Below are 24,344 nucleotides of genomic sequence, written 5' to 3'. Positions count from 1 at the left end.
GGAGCTGAGTGAAGAGTTGGCACAAGTTGAAGAGGCCGTACGACCAAGGAACGGAAGTGCACGAGTTAATCCGTACGGTGTAGAGGCAGCAGTTGGTCCAATGGTCCGTACCAATTGGCGGGTCACACGTGCAGACCGTTATAATAACGATCCAGGATGAGACAAAGACAGGAAAACAGGGCAAAGTAGTTGCAGTGCAACCATGACAGCTACAGATCCACCCAATGGCAGCAGGAAGGCCAAAATCAGGCCAAAAGTGCAGAAGGATCCAAAGGGAATCACAGCAGAGAATGTAGCCTTTGAGAGTGTCACTAGCAGTGAATGCCGTACTTGGTGGGAGGAAACTTCTCCCGACCATGTGATAAAGGACTCCCTCAAAAAAGCTCAGGTAGACCATGCCATCCAGATGCCGACATTCAGCATTAAGGATTTTGAGCTGGTGCTACGGACTATGGTGTCCGAATACAACCACTAGGAAAGGGCTTCCATCATTCAGTTTCAGGGTTGCACGATACGAGTTTCATTCAAACCGGAAGAGTTCAGGAGGGTATTTGGTATACCCAAGAAGGGGGCATCTACAGCGAAACTAGCCAAGAAGCTCACCAAGGAAAAGAAGAAGTGGCTGCTGGATTTGGTATGCAGAGATGACCTCACAGAAGAGCAATGGAAAAGCGCCTGGTCTAACAGTAGGAGGTTGAAGCATGCGTTTATCGCACCGAGAGAATGGAGAATGTTGATGGACTTGGTAAAAAGTCGCCTCACAGGAGCCAGCCGTACATCCGACATAGCCGTCTGGATGATAGGGTTAATGAATGGGATTAAGTGTGGTAAATTGTACAACTGGGGGCAACTTTTAGCGGAAAGAATTCATGATTTTCTCAAGCTGGAACACAAGACATTTTACATGTGTCACCATGCCATCAGCCTATTCCTGGATGTCGTACGTCTACAAGTGCCGCCAAAAATGTGGGGGACTTTCGAACCGCGCAAAAGGGTGGAACCTAATAAGCTGACCATGTACTATTATGCCCATCTGGACACACTTGGTGACACCGCGCAACCGGCAAAGAGGAGCAAACTGGATGTATCGGTAGAGGTTGAAGATGACAACAGTACGAAAGATTTTGAGGAAGAGGCCGAAGAGACTGAGGAGCAACAGAGTGGCGATGAGGGGTTTTGTATGGCACCACACATAGCAGGAGAGGATGAAGGGAAAGGGGAATCGCAGCAACAGGAAGAGGAGGAAGAGGAAGAGAAGCATGGAGGGCTATGAGCACAGTAGAAGAGCACGCGGGTGAAATTTACACCCTCAAAATTATCCTCTTCAGCACACTTGGTGCCACAGGAAGCACTTACAGTAGCTAGTCCGGTCGGAGACATATGACCAATAGGGGTGCTGTTCAAGAATATGAATGAAGGGGAACCACTGGCACAACGGCAGGTGTCAATGCCACAGATAAGTTTAGTTGTACTTGAGTCGCAAGTTGTACCAGCCGCGGATCGTACCAGTTTGGTAGACCGAACGGTGGCAGAGGAGGCCATACAACATAGTCTGAATAAAATAGCTCAAGAGACGGTCGTACCAGGGGAAGAAGAGGTAGTCGTACAGGGAATTGGTACTAGTACGACAGGTTCAGGTATTGGCACAACAGGTACTAGTACGGTACCAATAAGTACTAGTACGACATGTACCAACAAGTACTAGTATGGTACCAGCGGAGAAAGATGAGTCAGGGGATGTACCGATGATGTGAGATGATCTAGAGGAGTTGGCAGTACTGAAGACATTGATGGATGAGGATATAGATGCATCAATGGACGGGTGGCTGGGGCAGTTTGCACTCACACCTCACCCACCCCTCTCGCCTTCACCACATGCCATGGCCGTTGGAACGAACCAGACACAGAACGAGACCACCCCTATCACAGATCAGGATGTCTGCTGAGGAACAGAATAGAGCAATAGGAAGTGGTGGACAGAGCCCGAGGATCCTCAATGTTGGGGAAAGCAGGCCAGAAGGACTACTGGCAGGACTTCACCTCACTCCACCAGATCCTAGCGATCCAGCAAGCTCGCTTCAGCAGTTCCTTGTGGAGCTACAGGGGATTTCAGATGTAGCACGTGGAATGGCACAGTTGACTAGGCAGATGGATGCCAACAACTCCGCAGATTCTGAGAAACTGTGCCACTTCATGACTTCTGGATGTGCACACGAGTTTGTGCGCCACATCGAGCAGCAAAGGTGGCCAGATAGTAGTACGCCGGAGATGGTACAGGAATGGAAACGCATGCGACTACTGGAAGGAGTGGGCACCTTGGGCACCACCTTGCACAATATGGAAGGATCCTTCTGGGATGTGTACCTGCAAATGCGACAGAGTCAGATAGAGTAGCAAGCTCAGGGGTTGTATGTGGCAAAACTAGAGAAGGAAGGGGAGAAGCGGGCACAACTAGCTATAGTAGAGAAGAACCTGAGGGCTGAGCTAGAAATAAAGGTGACTACTTATGAGGCCCGTTCTAGCATGTAGAAGGAGGTGCAAGTACTGGCAACAAAAGTGGTCGAGCTTACCTTACAGATGGAGCAAAAAGACAAAAAACTGTTGAAAGCCGCACACATGGTGAAGAAGGCATGGGAACAACAGCTGATGGCAGAGAAGACCCTCAGACTCCACACAAGGAAACAACCTTCTTCTTCGACCACTACAGGGACGCCTCCTCCCCCTTCTCAATCCCAGTCTTTTGTTTTGTATTCCAGCTCCTATTGTCTTAGTCGTCTGGAAGACGACTACTTTTTGGGGGGGCTGATGTTAGGGGTCAATAACACATCTTAGTTGTAGTTGGGATGGGTGTTTATGTCTTGTTTATGTTTATGTTTATGTTTGAGTCGCCGAGAGGTTCCCGTGGGGTAGTTGGTAGTTAGTGACGGTTGGCAACTTGGCCAACCGTCGGGTCTATATATGATTTGGATGGAACCTCGGCAAGGATGGGATTGTATTGGCATATTCTGGGGAATTCAATAAAGATATCATTCTTCTGGTATGGTTGTTTGTTATTGTTACTTATGCTTTGATATATGAACATTTCGTTACATGAATAATTGGTACGTGTGGGAGGTCTTTGTTTTATCCATGAGTTTACCAACCTCACATTAAGGACTAAACAATGATGTATTCTTTATCAGCTAAGATGAAAAACTTTCAACCAACAATGGTAAGATTTTATGCTAACAAGATCAGCTGATTTTATCTCAAATCCTGAATAGAGTCAACAAAAACTACTAGCATTTTAATTTGTTGGTTGCTAAACAACATAAATGGGATTAAACCATTCTTTAAGTTGTAAAGGAAAGCTCCATTAGTTATAACCTATGTTACTGGTTCTGTTGTTTTGTAACTAGTTTGGAAAATATTTATAATGGATTCGAATTGCCAAAGGCAACATTCGAATCCATTAGGATTAAATAGGGTTGGGCACTATCTCAATCTAATATGTAAAACAAATAGGACTGGGCCCTATTCCAATGTTGTTCGGATCATTATAGGGCTGGGCCCTACTTCCCTTATATTCCTAACATATAATGTTCAAAACGCATGGACCTATTTACCAAACGTGTGGGCTAACGTGTGGACCCATCCTCATTATGAGACGTGTGAATTAAAGTGAGTTTAGGCGCCAAAATGTATTGGGCCGACCCTATATGCATTCCCTCTACCTTGTATAAATACAGATTCATTTTCGAAGGAAACTATTCAAGCAAGTTCACAAAATACCTCTGCTCCAAAAGTGCGATTCAGATCTGCTCTAGGTGCGAAATCTCCAGCTGTGCAAATTATCCTTGAAGGTCTGCAAACTCAGTTAGGAGGACAGCGAATTGTCATTGTATGGTGCAAATTACATCTGCTGGGTGAAATCCATCTGCTGTGCATCTATTGTATGAAGACAGTGAACATCATTGATGGGCAGCGTAGCATATCATCATAGAAGTAGAGTGAACCATCATCGAAGGAAAGCGAATTCATTGTCTTGTGATTTCCTTGCATCTGAAGGACTGAGATAAGTTGGTTTCTATCTATTGTCATCTGCTGTTATTGTGCCTTAGCTGGGTCAGACTTGTAACTATAATTTCTGCCTATTATAATCAGATCTGAAGATCTGTTGTTGCTGGGTTTTTCCTCCAAGGGGGAGGTTTTTCTAGGGTAGTCCTGTGCTGTGTGCATCTCTATTTATGTGCTTTATTTCTGTTACTATACATTATCTACTTCTGCACCTATATGTTAAGCGATTGCAAATCTGATTACTAAAATCTAACATGGTATCAAAGCCCTAAGTCTATATAGAGGCTGTAATCAGATTTGTGCTTCCTTCTAACCTGTTGTTCAAAATTTTAGTCCCCATGGCTTCTTATATCAGGTCTGAAGATAGGTTGGAAGGTCACACAAATTTCTCTTCTTGGAAGGTCAGGATAATGATGGCATTGAATGATCTTGCTGAATATGTTAGCAAGAATGCTAAGGAACCCGAGGGTGCAAGTGAGAAAGAAGATATGAAGAAGGACTTCCAAGCTCAAAGGATAATAATAGACTCCGTCAAAAATCATTTGGTGCCATCCATCTCCATGAAGAAGTCCGCCAGGGAGATGTTCTCTACATTGGAAAAGATGTACGAAGTCAACAATACCAGCTACATCCTTGCTTTAAGGAATCAGCTCTCCTACATCAGATTAGTGAAAGAAGAACCTATTGCTGCTTACTTCATGAGAATCTCTGAGCTGAGAGATCAACTTGCCACCATTGGGAAGAGCATTGAAGACAATGACTTATCTATGACTGCCCTAAATGGTCTTCCTCCCTCTTGGGAACCATTTGTTCAAGGAATCTGTGCCAGACTTGAGCTTCCTAAGTTTGATCAATTAATGGGAGTTTGCATTCAAGAAGAGTCTCGACTGGCTGTGAAAGGAAAAATTAAGAACCCTTATGATGAGCAACATGTCCTCTTCGCTAAGAAGGAAGGCAGCCATTGGAAGAAGAATGATTTCAAGAGAAACAGAGATTTCAGCTCTTCCACCCCTCCTTCAAAGAAAAGACCAAGAGACTTATCCCACATCCGATGCTTCCGATGCAACAATTGTGGCCACTTTGCAAGGGCCTGTCAAATTCGGGATGAGCAAGAGGATACAAACATAAATGAAGTATCAAATCCTCACAATTGTGAAGATTTCTTCCTTTGATCTATTGGTTTGTTGATCCATCCTTTAGTTAAATTTTGTTCTAGATTTAAGGTTGGTTCCAACTTTAAGTCAGAAATTTGTCGTGGATTTATCTTCTAGATAGGGTTTTAGAGGGAGTCTCGTGATATACTCTTTATCTCAATAAAATCTTATTGCTGGTTTCTAATCATTGTGATCTTTTGCTCTAATGATGGAATTGATAAATGTGTTACTTGATTATTGCAAATGTTTTCCTTCATTCTATCTTGAAACTAACAAGTGTTCTGGTTATATTCTATGATACACTGGGTGTCTCATCCACCCTCTGCGGAGTGCAAGGTGGCAGTGCTCGCTCACCCTCTGCGGAGTGCAAGGTGAGTCCACTGGCAGTTATTTCTCACCCTCTGCAGTGTACAAGATGATAGGTTGTTCTTCTCAGTAAAGAAGCTTAGGTATCCTCTGCGGTTGTGCATGATTTATGATTATATATATCTTTGAGTATTAATTATTGCAGGTGTGCATATGGAAAGGTCTCTGTCATCCTCTGCGGATGTGCATGATGAAAGATCATGGTGTTACATGTAGGTCTCCAGGAAAGTGTAAAGTTATTAAGTGTTGGCTTCATCCTCTGCAAGCATTGCAAGAGAAGATCATGTAAAGGTTCATTGTAATTGCATATTGATTGTACTATTAGAGCTGGGCCCTAATCTTAAACATTGTAATTATTCATGTCATGATAATGTCCATGAAAATCAGATTATGTAATTATTTTCCTCCCTAGTTAAGAGGGAGTGTTGTTTTGTAACTAGTTTGGAAAATATTTATAATGGATTCGAATTGCCAAAGGCAACATTCGAATCCATTAGGATTAAATAGGGTTGGGCACTATCTCAATCGAATATGTAAAACAAATAGGGCCAGGCCCTATTCCAATGTTGTTCGGATCATTATAGGGTTGGGCCCTACTTCCCTTATATTCCTAACATATAATGTTCAAAACGCATGGACATATTTACCAAACGTGTGGGCTAATGTGTGGACCCATCCTCATTATGTGGCGTGTGAATTAAAGTGAGTTTAGGTGCCAAAATGTATTGGGCCGACCCTATATGCATTCCCTCTACCTTGTATAAATACAGATTCATTTTCGAAGGAAACTATTCAAGCAAGTTCACAAAATACCTCTGCTCCAAAAGTGCGATTCAGATCTGCTCTAGGTGCGAAATCTCTAGCTATGCAAATTATCCTTGAAGGTCTGCAAACTCAGTTAGGAGGACAGCGAATTGTCATTGTATGGTGCAAATTACATCTCCTGGGTGAAATCCATCTGCTGTGTATCTATTGTATGAAGACAATGAACATCATTGATGGGCAACGTAGCATATCATCATACAAGCACAGTGAACCATCATCGAAGGAATGCGAATTAAATTGTCTTGTGATTTCCTTGCATCCGAAGGACTGAGATAAGTCGGTTTCTATCTATTGTCATCTGCTGTTATTGTGCCTTAGCTGGGTCAGACTTGTAACTATAATTTCTGCCTATTATAATCAGATCTAAAGATCTGTTGTTGCTAGGTTTTTCCTCCAAGGGGGAGGTTTTTCCAGGGTAGTCTTGTGTTGTGTGCATCTCTATTTATGTGCTTTATTTCTGGTACTGTACATTATCTACTTCTGCACCTATATGTTAAGCGATTGCAAATCTGATTACTAAAATCTAACAGGTTCAAGTATGAGAACCCAATATGTTGGTACAGGAAAAAATAAATTTGCCCTTGGGTACGTGGGTTCTAGATATATACATTTTGAATACAAAAATTTAAAGAAATATATAGAATTATAAAACTAAATACATTTGATAGTATGATACTTCATCATTGATCAAAGCCAAATGCCAATTCAAAGTTTAGAATTTCAATATTATCATATTATGTCATATATCATTACAATTACAAAATTGACAAACAAAGATAATATGTCTTCTATCTTCAATGTTCATCAATCATCAAAAGGATCTAGATCAAGATTATCGTCATTTGCTTCAAGTTCAAATTCAAAATCATTTGAACCGAAAGCAGCACCACTCCCACTAGGTGCATCATGTGTAGGTATCTCATCATCATTTGTAATGTCCCCTTCTCCGCAGTGATTAGTTCAGTGGTCCATTGGCCTATTCCGGAGACCCGTAGGATATTTGGAAAGGAGAATTAGGGTTTCCAGCTTTTGTGGAGTTCTGCTCGAGATTTTTAGGGTTTATCAGGAGGGAATTCTTCAGTTTTGTCTATGGTTTCCTTTTGGTTTTTTCATGAGCTCCAGGTTAGCATAACATGCATTGGATTTTTTGGTGAAGTGAGAAATTACTATTTTTAGTAAGTTAGGGTTTGGCTGTTTGGATGATGTTGTCTTACTGAGCTTTCCAATCTCTTCCTCTAGGTGCGAAGATCATGATTTTTGAAGAAGTATTTCATGACTTACTATTTTTAGTAAGTGGCAGTATTGAACGTTTCTATTTTTAGTAGTCTCGGACAGGGTCTTGATTCAACGCAGTTCTGTGGTCTTCGTCGCACAGCTTCATCCTTGATTTTGATGTTAATCAGTATTGAAGTTATAAGTTATTGAATAAATATTATTTCCTTATCCTAAGGTTTAATATTTAATTATTTTATTACCGAATAATTGTGTTTTGGGCAGTGTTCCATGGGGACGCGTCCCCCCCCTTTTTGGCCACGTCCCCCCGTAAGAAACGTCTCGGGGATGGGGGGACAGGGACGCGACGTCCCCCGCCACCTAAGCGCCATTGGGGCACCGAGACATCTCCGCGTCTCCCAGGGAGACGTGGAGACGTCTCCCAAGGGACGTCTCCCCCTCTCTCGAGAAACGTGCAGACGTCTCTTGAGGGACGGGGAGAAGCCCAGACGTCTCCCGTCACCCACGTCAAAAGCAAACAAAAAAAGCATATATACACATTTACAACTACAAAGGACAAACAAAAAGACAAGAAAACAAAACAAGAAGAAAAGAAAACATTCCTTGCTTCAATCCGAAATGCCTCTTCAAAAGATGAAATAATCTTTGAACGAAGAAGACAATCCCTTAAATAGAAAAAGATTCGAAAACCCTTGCCACGTTTTTCCAAACTCGAATTTGGAGAATAACAGCAAAAACGTGTTTGAAGATGCAAGAAAATAGGTCGAATCTCTATCCAAACCCCACGCCTAGGTGAAGGAAGCAAAAACGACTTAGGAGAGAAGAGATTCGTGGCACTTGAATAAACCAAAACATGGCTTGCAGGAATCACGTGTTTGCTGCAAACTCGCCTTCAAACCAGCAAATGAATATACCAAATGGCGTGGAAAGAGTTTGAATATGCATGAAAATAGCATGAGAATCCAAAACACCTCTTCTTCCTAAAATATCTCCACAAAATTTGCTTGAAAGCTTCAACAAATCTGCCTTCTTGGCTGGTTGGGTTCTTGGAAATGAAGAGCAAGTTTCAATTTTGCATGCAACAATGAAAATCGGGTTTTTGACTTCATATTACATGTTTAAAATGTCACTTTTCATTCCACAAGGCAAAATCAGGTTTTAAAAACCCTTTAGCAAGTTTAAAATGCTTTTATTTTTATTCATGGAGCAAATCGGGTTTTTAAAACTAAATTGCAAGTTATAAAATGTCACTTTATCTCCATTCTAGGCAAAATCGGGTTTTTGAGAGAGATATAAGTTATAATAACTTGTAAGGGGAAAATAAAATCCCCTCAACAAGTTTTAATAACTTAACACATGAAATAGGGGAATAAAATCCCCATTACAAGTAAAAACACTAAAATAAGAACTTTATAAAAGAATTACAAATGATTTTTTAAATTTGCAATTTAAAATTAACTTGCAAGTCATCCAAAAAATCCCTATTGACTTAAAATACCAAAAAGCATCAAGGGGGAAATAAAAAGTAAGTTACAAGTTCTTTTTTCATAAAGTGCACTTGTAACTAGCTAAAAATTTCCCTACAAAGACTAAAACAAAGGAAAACATTAAAACTTGCAACTTAAGGAAAATTTCCCACCTGCACTCAGGGAGAAAAAACCCGAAATTGAAGGAAAACGTAGCAAACGAACCCAAAATGTGATGAAATTTGAAACGTGGTTCAAGGATGGACTGAGGATTAAGCCAGTCTAAGGGCGAAGCAAAATTATGCCTCGGGAAGCATATCATCGAGTAAAATTTTCTTTTTTTGACAAAACTTTTATGTAATGGTCCATCATTCTTTGAAAACAAAAATGAGGACAAGACTATGAAGGAGGGTTGACTAGGATTTTTTAGAATTATTTTGTACAAAATATACCATTTTTTAATTTCAGAAATTTTGGCAAGTTTTGGAAAAACTTTGCCAAGTCGTTGAATCCAAATCAAATTTGGATCTGCTGGATTTTGCCAATTTAGAAGTTTTTAAACTATGGTTTTACAATATGCCAAACATGTTTAGGAACCAAGTTATTTTCCATGAAGGAACAATGTCTAACTAAAAAATGAAATTGCCTTGAGGATTTAGGTGTCATCTGTTAATGTGATAGCGTCAGTCAGAATCTTTGTGGGTCGACATAGACTATTAAATTGTGTAATTGGCCTTTTGGCCATAGACAATTTAATTGAACCGATTTTCTTATATTTCTTAATATACGGATTGTGTATATCACATATATCCTGCCACCTTTGAACAAGACGTGTTCATTATGATGTAACTAATACTTAACAAATAAATGTGTTAATTAGTATATAATCGCTACTTGTGAAGATGTATGTTGCTAAAGAAAAGTCGACTTTCTAGAGGAGTTGTGTTGATTGAAGGAATCTATGTTCGGTATATGTATGGGTTGCATTTCTCTCTCAAAGGCATCGATTCAATTCATTCAAGTAGATCGTATATTATCCAACAGATCGTGTTCTTTGTTCAACGAATAATCTATTACCTTCAGCAGTTTGAATCTTACATACAGCATACAGATCGTGTTCCTCCTTGTGTCGTGATATATCTATCTTCAGCAGATCTCATAGACACACAGCAGTGGCATCATAGACAGCGAGTGGATTGCATTCATAGCAGATCAAACTTATTCCTTACAGATTGTAGATTGAACTGAGTTGATGCTAGCTTCAAGAAGTGAAGCAAATTCATTGTAAAGACACCTTGTATATCAATAAAATAATAATGAACTTCTTTGCTGGGATTTTCACCTTCAAGAGGAAGGTTTTCCCAAGGTATACTCAGTGCATTTTGTGTGAATTTTCTATCTATCTAATCTGATCACTAAAATTAACATCATCAAACTTTTAAATCCTTGTATTATTTATTCTCCTAATGTTCTTTGTAATCGGATGAAACCATGTTACCAACAGTGGTAAAAAAGGTCATGTAAAGACGGAGTTACTTTCACTGTTTTCACTTTAGGAAAAGGACAAAAAACATGGGCATCCCCTTTGGAATCTTCCATTTTGGGTTGTTGGGACACAAGTAAGATGTTGTAAGAGAATCTATGATAGTTATGATAGATGTCATAAGATTCTATGACAGCATCTATCAAAAAATATTGCTATTATGGTCCATAGGGATGCCTTATGGCAGTTGTAAAAGCATCTATAAGTGGCTACTTTGGGTTGCATGATAATGGTTTCTACATGGAGGAGTTGGATTTTTCTTTTGAGCTTCATACCACATGAAGGATTCATTTTTTTATATAACAAGTGGCTTGGAGAGGGCCTTAATCGAGTTTTGTTTGTTCAACCTTTTGAAGTACAGATATTCAAGTGTTGCCCAATTCTACAAAGGTTTCAAGGGAAGTGTATTGTTGCATAATATTGCATAATTTGGACTAATAATATACTTGCCTCTCTTTCTCTGGTGGACAATTTTCCTTTAGGGTTTTCTATACATAAATTTGGTGTTAACTTTGTTATGGTTCTTTCTTTCTTGTTTTGATTGTCCAATCACATATTTTAAGGGTTAACCTCTCAGTTTCAGATTCGCAAACACTAAGTTTAAGTAATCTTTACAAGAGCTCTTCACCTTGTTAATCAATATTTGGTATCAGAGCTAACGGTTTTGTTGAGAGAGGAGCGCCTTTTTCTTAAGCGCTGAAGATTTTTTGTTTCAGTGGGAGTCTTTGCTTTGTGTGATTTTTGCAGATTTGTAAAAAGATTGTATACCATAGCCTCTACCTCTCATCAAGATATTGAGAAGGTCAATGGCATTGGGTATGAGATGTGGAAGTCGAAAGTGGAAGATCTCCTTGAAAAGAGAGATTACTGGTTGCTTGTTTCAGAAGAAAAGAAACTAGCTACCTCTACTATGTTAGATGAAGATTGGAAGAACTTAGACAAGAAGGCAGGACGAACCATTTGGTTGTGTCTTACAAGTTATGTCCCCCAAAGTGTCTCCACAAAAGACATTGCATACAAGTTGTGGAGGAAGATAGGTGAAATCTACCAAGCCAAAAGTTTGTCTACCAAGTTATATCTCAAAAGACATTTGTATTCATTAAAAATGAAGGATGGTGATTCTATTTCTAACAATTTGAGTGGTTTTAATTTGATTATAAGCCAACTTGCATCAATAGGTGTTCAGATAAGATGATGATAAATGTATTTTGTTGATTTGCTCTTTACCTAATTCTTCGGAAAATCTAATTGTTTCCATAAGTGGTGGTGGTATAGAAATGAAGATGGACAGTGTTATTCTTATACCTCTTTCGGAAGAAATGCAGAGAAAAACAGTGAATGTTGGCTCCCGAGATGCCTTGCATGTGCAAGGAAGTTCCAAGGAGAAAGAGCCTAATGTGGATAAAAGGAAGGACAAGTCAAAAGGATGTTGTAAGACCCCCAAAAAGAGAAAAATTAAGTGTTGGAATTGTGGCAAAAGAGGGCATGTGAAGGAGTGCAAGAACAAGTAAAAGAGTGCAGATTCCTCCACAAAAGAATCCTCCAATGATGGTGATTTTGATGCTTTGTTTATTTCAGCTAACACCATTAGTAAAGATGCTTGTCTTATTGATTCAGATTGCTCCTACAATATGACCCCTTACAAGGAGTGGTTTTCTACATACTCAGAATGTGATGGGGGAGAGGTTCTTCTTGGTAATAATAGTACAGAGAAGATTGTCGATAAGGGAAAGGTGATGTTGTGCTTCAATGATGGGAGGGTTAAAAAACTTGATAATATTTTACATATTCCAAGACTTGTGAAGAATCTACATTTTGTATCCAAGCTAAATGATTTTGGAATGTATGTGACATTTGATAAGTCTGGTTATAGGTTGATAAGAGAGAGTTTGGTGATTGCTAAAGGATCTCGAATAGTGAGTTCATTTAGGTTTGATACCTCCACTTTGTGTAACTCTGCCAATGTAACTAGCACTGAAAATGCAAGTATGTTGTGGCACAATAGATGGGGTCACATTGGTGAAAAAGGTCTAGGTACCATACTACATAAAAAGTTGGTTGACAGTATTTCTAGTTATTTTATTGGTAAAAATATTTTCTATGAGCATTGTGTGTTTGGTAAACCAAGTAGGAATCATTTCTTAAAGGTGTTAATCAAGTAAAGAGACCTTTTGAAAGTATTCATTCAGTTGTATACGGTCCAGTGGATGTTGATTCTTTGGGTGGATCTTGATATTTTGTTTCCTTCATTGATAATGTCTCAAGATACACTTGGATTTATTTTATGCATTCAAAATCTGAATTTTTCACTAAGTTTAAGAAATTTAAGGCCTTACTAGAAAGGCAATAAGATTATAAGAAAACAAGTGTTCAAATCAGACAATGAGGATGGATATTGTTCTAAGGAATTTGATGAATTTTGTAAGCATGCAAGAATTGTTAGGCAAAAGATTATTGCTTATACTCCCCAACAAAATGGGGTAGTAGAACAAATGAACAGATCCTTAATGGAAAGAGTTAGGAGAATGTTGAGTTGTGCTACACTAGATAAATGCTTTCGGGCAGAAGTTGGAGGTATTGCTTGTTATTTAACTAATCGATCTCATTGTTCAACTCTTATTGATAAATCATAAAATTACTTATGAAGTGTCCATGGATAGAAAGCCTTCAATTTCACACTTAAGAGTCTTTGGTTGTGAAGTTTTTGTTCACGTGGCTCAAGAGAAGCAATTTAAATTGGATCCAAAAGCTTAGAAATGCATCTTTGTAGGTAATGGTGAGAATGTAATAGGTTATAAGCTTTGAAATACTCTAACCCGTAGAATGATCTTTTCTAGAGATGTGATTTTGGGGGAATTTAGAACTTTCTCAAGTGAAGAACCAAAGGAAAAGACAAAGACAATGCACTTTGAAACAAATATTGAGAAGCAAGAAGATGCATGGAAGAATAGTTAGATAGATCAGAAGGTGGAGAAGAAGATGAGGGTTCACAAAGTTCAGACGATGTGTAGGATGAACACACAAAGGAAGAAGAAAAACAAGTAGAGCCCATTACTCCTATCTTGAGGAGGTCCGCAAGACAATGGAATCATGTTGACAAGTATAGCCGACCAGATTTCCGTTGTAAACTTGCTTTGTTGAGTATTGACAATGAGCCTACATCTTTCAGTGGGGCTATCTTTCGAGGAAAGTGAGTCTTGGATGCAAGCCATGTAGAAAGAGATGGCCTTGGACAATTGTGACACTTGGGATCTTGTTACTTTGCCCAAAGAAAGGAAGCCCTTTGGATGCAAGTGGGTATTTAAGAATAAGTTTGGTGCAGAGAGTTAGTTATAGTGGTACAAGGCTAGACTGGTGGCCAAGGGCTACTCCAAAGAGAGAGAGTTGATTTTGGTGAAATTTCTCTCTTGTTGCTAAGTTAACCTCTATTACATTCATATTTTCTATTGTTGTTTCTTTTGCTTTTGAAATAGACCAAATGGAAGTTAAAACTGCTTTCTTGCATGGGGATCTTGAAGAAGAGATTTATATGTGACAATTTTTTTTGTGAAAGGAAAGGAGTACTTGGTTTGTAGGTCAAAACAGTCATTGTATGGTCTATAATAATCACCCAACATGTGGTACTGGAAGTTTGATTCATTTGCATTAAAGTTAGGTTATGTTAGAAACAAAGAGGATCATTGTGTTTATATCAAGGTTATTGATGATCAAATACTAATTATTGTGTTGTAAGTTGATGATCAAATACTGATTATTGTATTTGGACTTTAGGAAAAGGACAAATACCTAGGTGTGCCCTTTGGAATTTCCATTTTGGTTTGTTGGGACACATGTAAGATACTATAAGAGCACCTATGATAGTTATGACAAATGTCATAAGATTCTATGACAGCATCTATGACAAAATATTGCTATTTTGGTCCCTAGGTGCCCATGCAAGAGAGATGCCTTATGACAATTGTAAGAGCATCTATTAGTGGCTATTTTGGACTGCATGATGATGGTTTCTAGGTGGAGGAGTTGGGTTTTTCTTATGAGCTTCATTTGACATGAAGGACTCATTTTTCTATATAACAGGTGGCTTGGAGAGGGTCTTAATCAAGTTTTTTTCAGCCTGTTTAAGTGCAAGTACCCAAGTGCTGCCCAATTCCATAGAGGTTTCAAGAGAAGTGTATTGTTACATAGTCTTAAAGGAATAATAATGTACTTGCCTCTCTTTCTCTGGTGGAGTTATTTGCCTTAGGGGTTTCTCCATGTAAATTTGGTGTTAACTTTGTTAAGGTTCTGTCTTTCTTGTCTTAATTGTGCAATCACATATTTAAGAGTTAATCTCTAAGTTTCAGATTTGCAAACACTAATTCAACAATTCGCTTTCCACTATAATCACATCTAAATGTGTAATGTCCCCACCTTTTTAGCATCTCATTGGAGTTCTTAGCCTTTACATTCTCCGAAGGCTAAGTGGAGAAATAAGGAGAAATTGATTAAATTAATTTCTTATTAAGTCATTAAATAAAATAAAATTAAAAAAGGTGACTTTATATTTAATTAATTTAATTAAAAGTGACTTAAGTGATTTATTTAAATATTTTAATGTTATTATAAAGTTATAAAGTAACTTTATAATAATAAAGTCACTTTAATATTATAATGTGTGAATATGTCTTTAATCCCACATTGGCCAAGAAAGTGTTCGAGCTCTCATAAGAAAGAATAAGAAGGGACTTAAGAGCTCATTTTATATCATCCATCCAGAGAATTGATATTTGTTTGTTATGAACTTGGGAGAAGAAGCCAAGGGTTTCTGATTCAGTCAGCCATTGGAGAGCGACAATTCTTCAGTGTTGCAACCATTTGAGGTGGTGAAATATCCACTAAATTTGGCATTTTAGGAGAGCTTCATTCTGGAGTTCTATTTGGGCTTTAAAAAGAAGGGAAGACATCTAGGGTATGCAGATTTTCGAATATATATTAATTGCAGACCTACAGTTTCATTTGGCAGCCATTAAAAATCAGAATTGAAGCAATCATTTCAAAATACAATTGCTGCTACAGTACCCGCGCTACAGTAAACGCTACAGTACCGCCGTACGGACTGCTACAGTGCCGCGTGAACAGTACCGCGTGAATAGTGCCGCCGTACGGATTGCTACAGTACCGCGTGAACAGTAATTTTTTCAAAAAAATTAAAATTTGCAGTTGGCAGATTTTTTTTCAACTACTGGGACAGCAAAAATCAGGTTTTTATCTTACATTGTAATGAATTTGTTTTCCAGGCATATTGGCCATAAAACAGAACAAACATTCCCTTGATAGTTTCGTAAATTAATTCCAGCAGTAATATTATTGTTCCAGTATTATTTTAAGCATAGGAGTTTATTCCAGTATTGTTTCATTGCTCATTATTACCAAAAAAAAAACACAAAAAAATCTATAAACATTCAAAAACCAAAACAAATTCAAATCTATTGCATTCAAAAGAAACAGTCAGCAGAGGAGAGCCAAGTTGGGTTCTTACAAAATGCCAAAACCTTGCCTTTTTGGAAGAAGAAAATCAAGCTCCAATATATAGTTTTAAAACCATAATTAATACATTACTTATCGAAATCATATAGGCAACAAAAAATTATATTTAAAGAGTTCCCATGAGAGATAAAATAAAGATAGCTGGCAAACCATTAAATTGTTAGAAAATGATTGATAGATGACTTTATGACAACTGCAGCAAGTTCTTTTTCAAATTCTTAGGGTGAGAGATCATATCATTGTCTTCCTTTTCTCATCTGCTTTGATACTCTAAGAGTGAATTTTGAAATTTCAATCTGGCCGTGATGGAAAGCAATATGAAGTCTATTGGCACCAACAGTCACTGCATTAATTATTCTCTATGGTAACAACATAATGAATATTAAACAGATCAGCTCAAACAATAAATAGAACAAACATTAAATGTTCCAGTATGTGAAACAAGATGAACATAAAATGAAAATGGATTGGACGGAGGAAACCACCCATAACATAGATGCTGTCTTCAACAAAGCAGAAAATTAAGATTTAAACAAATAATTGTGCAAAAAACAATTAGAAACTAAAAATATACCTACCAAAAATAATATGAATTTCAAGCATTCATATGAAATGCACAAAGATCAAACCAAAACATATATAGTGCAGAATTTTACTCAAATTGCTTACCATTGATGGAAATTTTAAATATATTTGCACAGCAAAGATTTCAATATACTGACGAACTGCAGGCAGGTTATTCCTCTGTAAAATAAAAGAAGAAACAGAACAAATAATGTTAACTACTTACATTTCTGAAAAACAAGAATGAAAAATATTACTCAAAAAGCATCATAATTGAATGAAATTATAAATGGTCCCTTGCTTTACCTCATTATATGCACTGTTAGTAACTCTCTTTACCTTTATATGCCCAGTTACAACAACTTGCTAATTAAAACTAATGTATCATGCATGAATAGAAATAGAAGCTACTCTTAATTTGAAACTAACCCAACCTTTCTCTTACTTTTAGTTCTCCATGAATATCAAGAATATCATTTGGTTTTTATAAGAGAGATGCAAAAGATATCAAACCTATAGGTCACTAACTATTATAAATTCTTGTTAAACTACAGACCGAATATGTCAGCAAATGCTAACGTAGTTTCTTTTGCCAAGTTCAGCTCCTTCAAAATCCTTACATAGGTCCACTATGATTCAAGAAAAATGGCATAAATTTTCATATCTTGGGGAACCATATCCATAGCGATCCTTATAAACATGAAATCTAATGCATATCCTCATGTAAAGTCAAAGCATTTTAGAATTAATTAGCATTCTCCACACCAACAGTATGAACCACCTCATCATAGTCATCCTTGTTATCAGTACACTAGGGTCTTGCATGGCCTGATTACTGCATCTACAGAACCAGAGGGTCTAATCTCAGGCAAGGATGCGCATTAAAAGGTTGGTGCTTACCCCTTTAAGAAGCTCTGGATCCTCAAGACCAGCCTTCAGTCTGTTCTTATAAATACTTCAAGCTACATCAGCCACTTGTCATAATATTGCATATCAGGATAGGACACATGGCAAGACCTCACACACTTTACGATGCCATTTGGCAACTCAAGGAGGGATCCATCCACAAATTACCTGGAGAAAACAATCCAGGAAGTAGGCTGCATGAGATTCTGACATGGTTCACAATCTCACTTCATCAAACAGGCATATTTGATGGTCATATAAATGTCCAAGGGAAAGTAAGGATTTAACTAAGAAAAACATATATTCTTGGTTTGACCACGGAAGCAAGTTCATAAAGTAGAAATCCAGCAGGGTTAGATTCGTTTGGGATGGGTTTTGCCAATACCCAAACAGCAATCTGGCCATATAAATCAGTTTATGTACTGATTTTTAATATATACCATAAGGAACAAAATTAAACCATTTTAATTTTCTTCTAGGAATTCAATACTCGTTTCTAGATCACATGACTTTTAAATGAAAGCATTGAACCTAGTTTGACTATGCTTCATCTTTACTTGGAAGTGGCACATATATCAAAATAGAGATCAATTATTGACTATTGATCCCAAAGCATATACTTGGGAGTTTTAACTTGACTATTAATCTCAAAGAACCTATCAACACTAAAATTTGATGAAAAGTTATCACAAGAAGAAATAAAAATATTTCATCTTGAAAATTCAAATAAAAAAATATTAAGTTTTACCTCTAAAATGCAAAGCATTGAATTATTGTAACAAACTTTGGAAAACTTAGTTTCAAAACTCAGTATGAATATTAATTATTAGTTGTAACCATATATAGATAGATAGATATAGATGTTTAGATATTAGATGTTATGTATGTATGTACGTATCTACGTATGTATGTATACATGTATGTACGTATGTATGTGCATGTGTGTGTATGTGTACGTGCGTTGTGTCTATGCATTTGTGGGTTTATATTAGAGTTTCGGGCCTCACCCAAACTCGCTTGGACTCAGCAAGTCCCGAGTCGAATCACCTATTGTGCTGTGCACACACTCCCCGTCTCCAACAGAGACCCCCTCTTCTCTTTTGCCTTGCTAGCATGAGAGAGGGATAAAGAGCTTAGAAGTGCACAAATGCGTCAGAGAACCAAGTCCAAGCATGGAGAGCATAGGGTGAAGCTCAGGCATGAAAGGCTAGTTGTTGGGGCCAAACTTGATCCATGAGGAGACATAGAACAAAACAAAGTGTAGGCCAGCCCACACTTGGGACTGAATTTTGGGATTTCCCTTCATAACTCAGTGATAGCATGGAAGAAGGGAATAAACATTGTTCCTAAAAACTTTCCATGTGCTGAAATTATTCAATGGATTCCATCTCAAGTTAGCCCCAAGCAAGATTGGAACTCAGTGTATTTTAAGCTCATAAATTAGAACAGGAACTTTTCCCAAACCTCTTCTAATGCCGAAGTTTTCACTGAATTTCATCTTTCTCCTTGCAAAGTTTGGGGTTTGCATAAAGTTTTGGAATAAGTCTAGTCCCCAAATGTTTCCCCGTGCCTAAGAAAAGTCCGAACTTTTGCCAGCACCTCCAAACTTTGATGTTTGCAGTAAGAAGGGAATAGGCCTTGTTCCTCTTGGCCTTCCTAACCCCTAAGTTAGGTCTGAAAGTTATGACCCAAATGCAAGTTCGGTATTATCACCTAAATCAGGAATATGTCTTAATCCTAGGATCCTTCCTATTGCCTAAGTTCATGGCGAAGTTCATCCTCACCTAGCAAAGTTCGGTGTTTGCAAGAAAAATGGGAATAGAACTTAATCCTTTTGGCCTTTCAAATGCCTAAGTTTCACCGAAGTTCGTCTTTCCATCCTAAAGTTCGGCATTTTTACATAAAATCAGATTATGGCCTGTTCCAATAGGGCTTCCCTGTGCTGAAGTTAACTCCAAACTTTCACCTTGCTTCACCAACTTCCGTCCCAGCAATGAAATAAGGAGTTGCCATTAATCTAAAGGGTTTCCTAATGCTGAGATCGGGTCCAATTTTTGCCCCAGGTTTGAGTTTTCTCCGCAAGTTCGGTATTATCATAAAATTTTGGAATAATCCTTATTCCTAAACTTCTTCCAAACCCCTAAGTTTAGGCCGAACTTTGCCCAGCACCTTCAAGTTCAGTACAAACTTGCTAAAATTGATTATGGCTTGTTCCAATAGGCCTTCCTAGCCCCAAGATTAGCTCAGAAATCCACCCTAAGACCTCACAAAACTTGGTGATAGTGCTACAAGAGTGATTAGACCTATTTCAAAGGGTTTCCACAGCCCGATTTTCTAATAAGATGACTAAAACATGGTGTTCTTTGCAGTCAAAATCAGATCAGAGATCAAGCCTTGAAGACGTTCTTGGCACTAATGACTAAACTTTTCTCTTAGCCCAAAATTCTTCCTAATGTCGAGGTCAAAATGATCTTCTTAATCCAAGTTCATGTGACATGATGATGTTAAATTAGGGCTAAATGCTGCAAGGTGTAGATCTCCAGATGAAGTCCACAGTCTGAATATGTCCTTGACAAGGTATCCAATCTGTAGTGTAAGGTTAGAGAGTTAAAATTTTAAAAGTTAACAGGTTGGAAGTAGCAGTAGTTAGAAGTAAAAGTAGAATAGAGTAGGAATTGTTGGACAGAAATTGTTGTAATAGCAGTTAGAACAAATGAATAAAGCATTGAAGCATGGTGTTCTACCATTTTCCCTAACTTGTTTGCATGGTTTCTTTTCATCAAGTTAATTAATGTTCAGTGGTTTTAATGGTGGAGTGTGAGGATATGTGATAGATTTCAGGTTCATACCATTGAAGGCTTATTGACTGTAGGTCTTTGTGCATGGTTAGTCTAAGCCTATTGTTACTCTTAGTTCAATTTTGAGTGTTTGTTTTGATTGTGCCAGAATTGGGTATCCAAATGAATTTTCATGGTCTAAAAATCTTTTATTTCCCTTTGGAGCTTGCACTATTCCTGTGAAGTTGTGAGTTTATCTCTAGTTGAGCAGGAACTAGTTTTGTTTGAAATCAGTCTATCTGCAGCATCAACCATTGATATCATTGTCCCTACGAACTCTAGACCCTATCCCTTTGTTCTTTATTTCAACCAGTTTGAGAAGTAAAGCATCACTAGATTGCCATACTAGATGCATGCCAACTTGTCAGATGCATAAGTCCCCTTGTGATTACCAACAAATCACACCAACACTGAGTTATCCTAGGCACAGTCAAGACCTGACATTAGAAACCTTGAGGTTCTCTTGTTTGGATAGTGAGAAGGCATACAGGATTTCCTTATGCAAGAGAGAGTAGGATGTACTCGGTGCATTTTATTCTATGTTGACAGAAGTGCTACACATTTCCCCATTAACATCACCCTCAGTGAGTCTTGGTGGCTTAGACTTGGAGTCGGCTGAGTTTGGGCGAGACTCGTGGAGTCTCGCAAACTCGCCGCATCTGAGTAAGTCCCGTTTCCAAACTCAACTAGACTCAAAAAAAAATTGCTTTTAACTTTGAAAATATAAATGCTTTTTTGGTCTATGACATGACCCCAAAATATACATGAAATATAAATTTAACTCCCCATCTTTGTCTTCAAGTCAATCTCATCCTCTTCATCAGAATATATATCTAAGTGTGTTATTTCCTTCAACTACAATTTGCATTTATACTTATGTGATCGATGTATATTTGTGTATGTGATCAAATTAGCTTCTATTTGATGATGTTATTGTGTCTTTAAGGTTTGTTTAATAAAGGGTGCATAAAACATGTTTCAAATACTTAAGAATATCTAAATTTCTTGGGTTTTTCAGTGGATGACTTTGCGTCGAGTTTTTTTGCAAGTCTCGAGTCCTCTGAATTTTATTGAATCTCCCAACATGATGGCAGGAACTTGGACTCTGATACAACTGAAATATCCCAACCTGATCTGGATATTTTTTTGCTCTTTCACTTTGAGGTATTTTTCAAACAGTTTCCTTCCAAGATACTATTAACTTTTATTTAAACTGTTCACTTCTAGACATGCATAAAGATTGAACAATAAAATATACTTGCAAACAAACTAATACTGATAAAGAGATCAAATTTCAAATACTAATCTGATTGCAAAGTTTGGAATTCAGTAACTGCATAATTAACAAATCAGAACTACTGCAATCATTAATTGTGAGTTATATTCTGACCTGATTTAGATTCAGCAAACTGAGATATCAAATGTGGCAATAAGACTGGTTACACTCAACAGATGTTGCTTAACTTATGTAAAGAATGATATTTAACAATACTTCAGCTAATTCTCGAAATGCTGGCAGATTATGACAGTCATTTGAATACCCTGGTAAGAAGTCCCACAATAAGATACCAAGGAGTCCCTTCGAAATACAAACTCACTGTTGATATTGCTTCTGAGTATCTGAATACTGCTGTAGTCGTTCAGTAAAGAGCTGGAAATGAATTACAGATGAAGAATACATCATTATTGCCCAGCAACTGCGGAATACAAATTTCATACCCAAACCCTAGCTAGCCAAGTTATCATGAAAATATGGCAATTAAACCTCCAAGTCTGAATCAATATGTCTTCCAATTGGAAATAAACTTCAAACCCTAGATGATATGATTTTCCTTCTTTCAAACCCTAGCTAGTTGAAGCAAATCTTCTAGACAGATTTCCAGCTGGATCCTCCAACACTCAAATGATGAAGCGCAATGGTAAATTATAGATGAATCCACACCAAAGATGGATTTGGGTTTCTGTCCAAACCACCGAGAAACTCTAAGGGTTTCTGTTCTCAAATTTCTTGTAAATGAAAGCCAAAGCTCTCAACTTTTCAGAGAGAAAATAAAATATGCCAAGTATATCAAATGACTTCCTCAAATCTTGTTTTATAATCCTCTCATGAAGTTTCCGGAAAACCTATTTAAAATTCCAATTTTTAATATTGTAATATTGAACTTGCATATCGAAAACAATTATAAAGTGACCCCTAATATAATTTCTTCATTAATATAAAGTCACTTTAATATCCTTATACCTCCATATGTTGGCACTTGTCTCCATAAATTTTTATTAAATTATTTAAAACCTTATAATTCCCTAAGCGCCAAAATAATGTCACTTTATATCATTTAAGTAACATCAAGTTAAATATATCATTTAACTTAAATATTTTAACGTTATTTAAAAAACACCCCAGAATGCCAAATGAGGTCAAAAATAACATTAGCACTGAAATCACAATCTGTCCCGAAATAGAAATGTTGCGAAGACCGACTAAATCTGTAAAGTGACAACTGAAGTTGATAAGAGTTCATACTATAAATCAATAGATGACACACTCGCCAACTTCTACTCGCCAGGAAACTCGCCGAGTTTTTGGTGCAAAAACTATAAAAACTCACCCACGTTTGCATAACAGCCGAAAACGGCAAAAAATGCAGTCATTTTTTGTTTTTCAATATGGTTTTGGGCTAACAAGGGGGAAACTCACTTGGAAGGGCTTGCAAGGTGATTTGGAGTGATTATTGAGTGATTCCAAGTGGATTTGAGGGGGATTTGAAGGGAAAATCAGATTCCCAGGTAAGTTTTCTTATTTTTTTCTATGCTTTTTTAAAACAATTTGTTTATTTTTTGTTGCATTTAGATTGATTACAAATGATTCCTAGGTAGTCTAAATCATTTCTAAGTTATTTACACAAAATTTAACACAAGTTTTGTTTAATTTTCACAATTTTTTTGAAGAATCTAGTTTTCAAAAGAAAATTCAAACCCTATTTTTTTTTTAAAAAAACTTCGAATGATGTCTAAATTTATTTAAACTAATGTAGATAGTTTGCTTAGTGCTAAATTGTTTAACTAAAATGTTAATTTTTTTTTTCACTTTGTATGTGTAGGTTAAGTAAGCATTAATCGTGGCAAGGGAGTAATGGCCACTAGATCCATGCCCATCTGGATATATAGGCACCCGTCCTAGAGGTGCTAGAGATGGCGCATGGAAGTATACCTATGAGGGACCCGATCCTAGGTCAATTATATGCATAAAGTGTGAGAGAAGACCACATGGAGGCATCAACCGCCTCAAATACCACCTTGCAGGAATAGATAGGCATGATGCTAGAGCATGCCCTAGGACCAATGAAGAAATAAAAAGACAAATTAATGCCCTACTTGCAGCTGGGGAAGAGAACAAATTGCAAAGGGAGAGGGCAAAGCTAGCCATGAGATCAGCCATAGCTGAATCTCAAGGTGTTTCTATTGACCTTGAAGAGGAAGAAGAAGCACTTGAGGGCATAGTGGACTCTCGGCATGGCCCACATATCCGCAAACCCACCATCACCTCGCCCATTGCTTTTGCTTCCTCTAGTAGAGTACCTGGCACTGTTCCACTTCCATCACAACGATCAGGGTCAGTAGGTGATTATTTTGTGCCCAGGAACACACCTGGAGCACAACCATCATTAGAGGCCACTGGATGGAATAAGAAGGTACATGAGAAAACTGTCATTGCAGTTGCTGATTTTTGGTGCTTCAACAACATTGCATTCAATGTGGTGCAGAATGCTTATTGGCTGAATTTGGTGACTGCTATGATGACAGTTTCAGGAAAAGGGTACAAGGCCCCTTCTCGCAGGGATTTGAGTGGGAGATTAGTAAATTACTA

The 24,344-nt window shown here is 37.8% G+C and overlaps 1 protein-coding gene across 9 annotated transcripts in view; it reads right to left on the bottom strand.

The window, feature by feature from the left end:
- Positions 1–24,344, bottom strand: part of LOC131067769 (uncharacterized) — a 290,039-nt gene that overhangs the window by 73,709 nt on the left and 191,986 nt on the right. For all 9 annotated transcript variants that reach the window (XM_058002912.1, XM_058002916.1, XM_058002917.1 and 6 more), the window contains one exon: positions 16,839–16,913. In XM_058002912.1, the coding sequence (XP_057858895.1) occupies positions 16,839–16,913 (75 nt within the window). The remainder of the gene's footprint in view (positions 1–16,838; positions 16,914–24,344) is intronic.

The sequence above is a fragment of the Cryptomeria japonica genome, chromosome 5, assembly GCF_030272615.1.
Source record: "Cryptomeria japonica chromosome 5, Sugi_1.0, whole genome shotgun sequence".
Taxonomy (NCBI): domain Eukaryota; kingdom Viridiplantae; phylum Streptophyta; class Pinopsida; order Cupressales; family Cupressaceae; genus Cryptomeria; species Cryptomeria japonica.
Note: the sequence above shows the minus strand (reverse complement) of the source record. Positions and strands in the feature narration are given on the sequence as shown.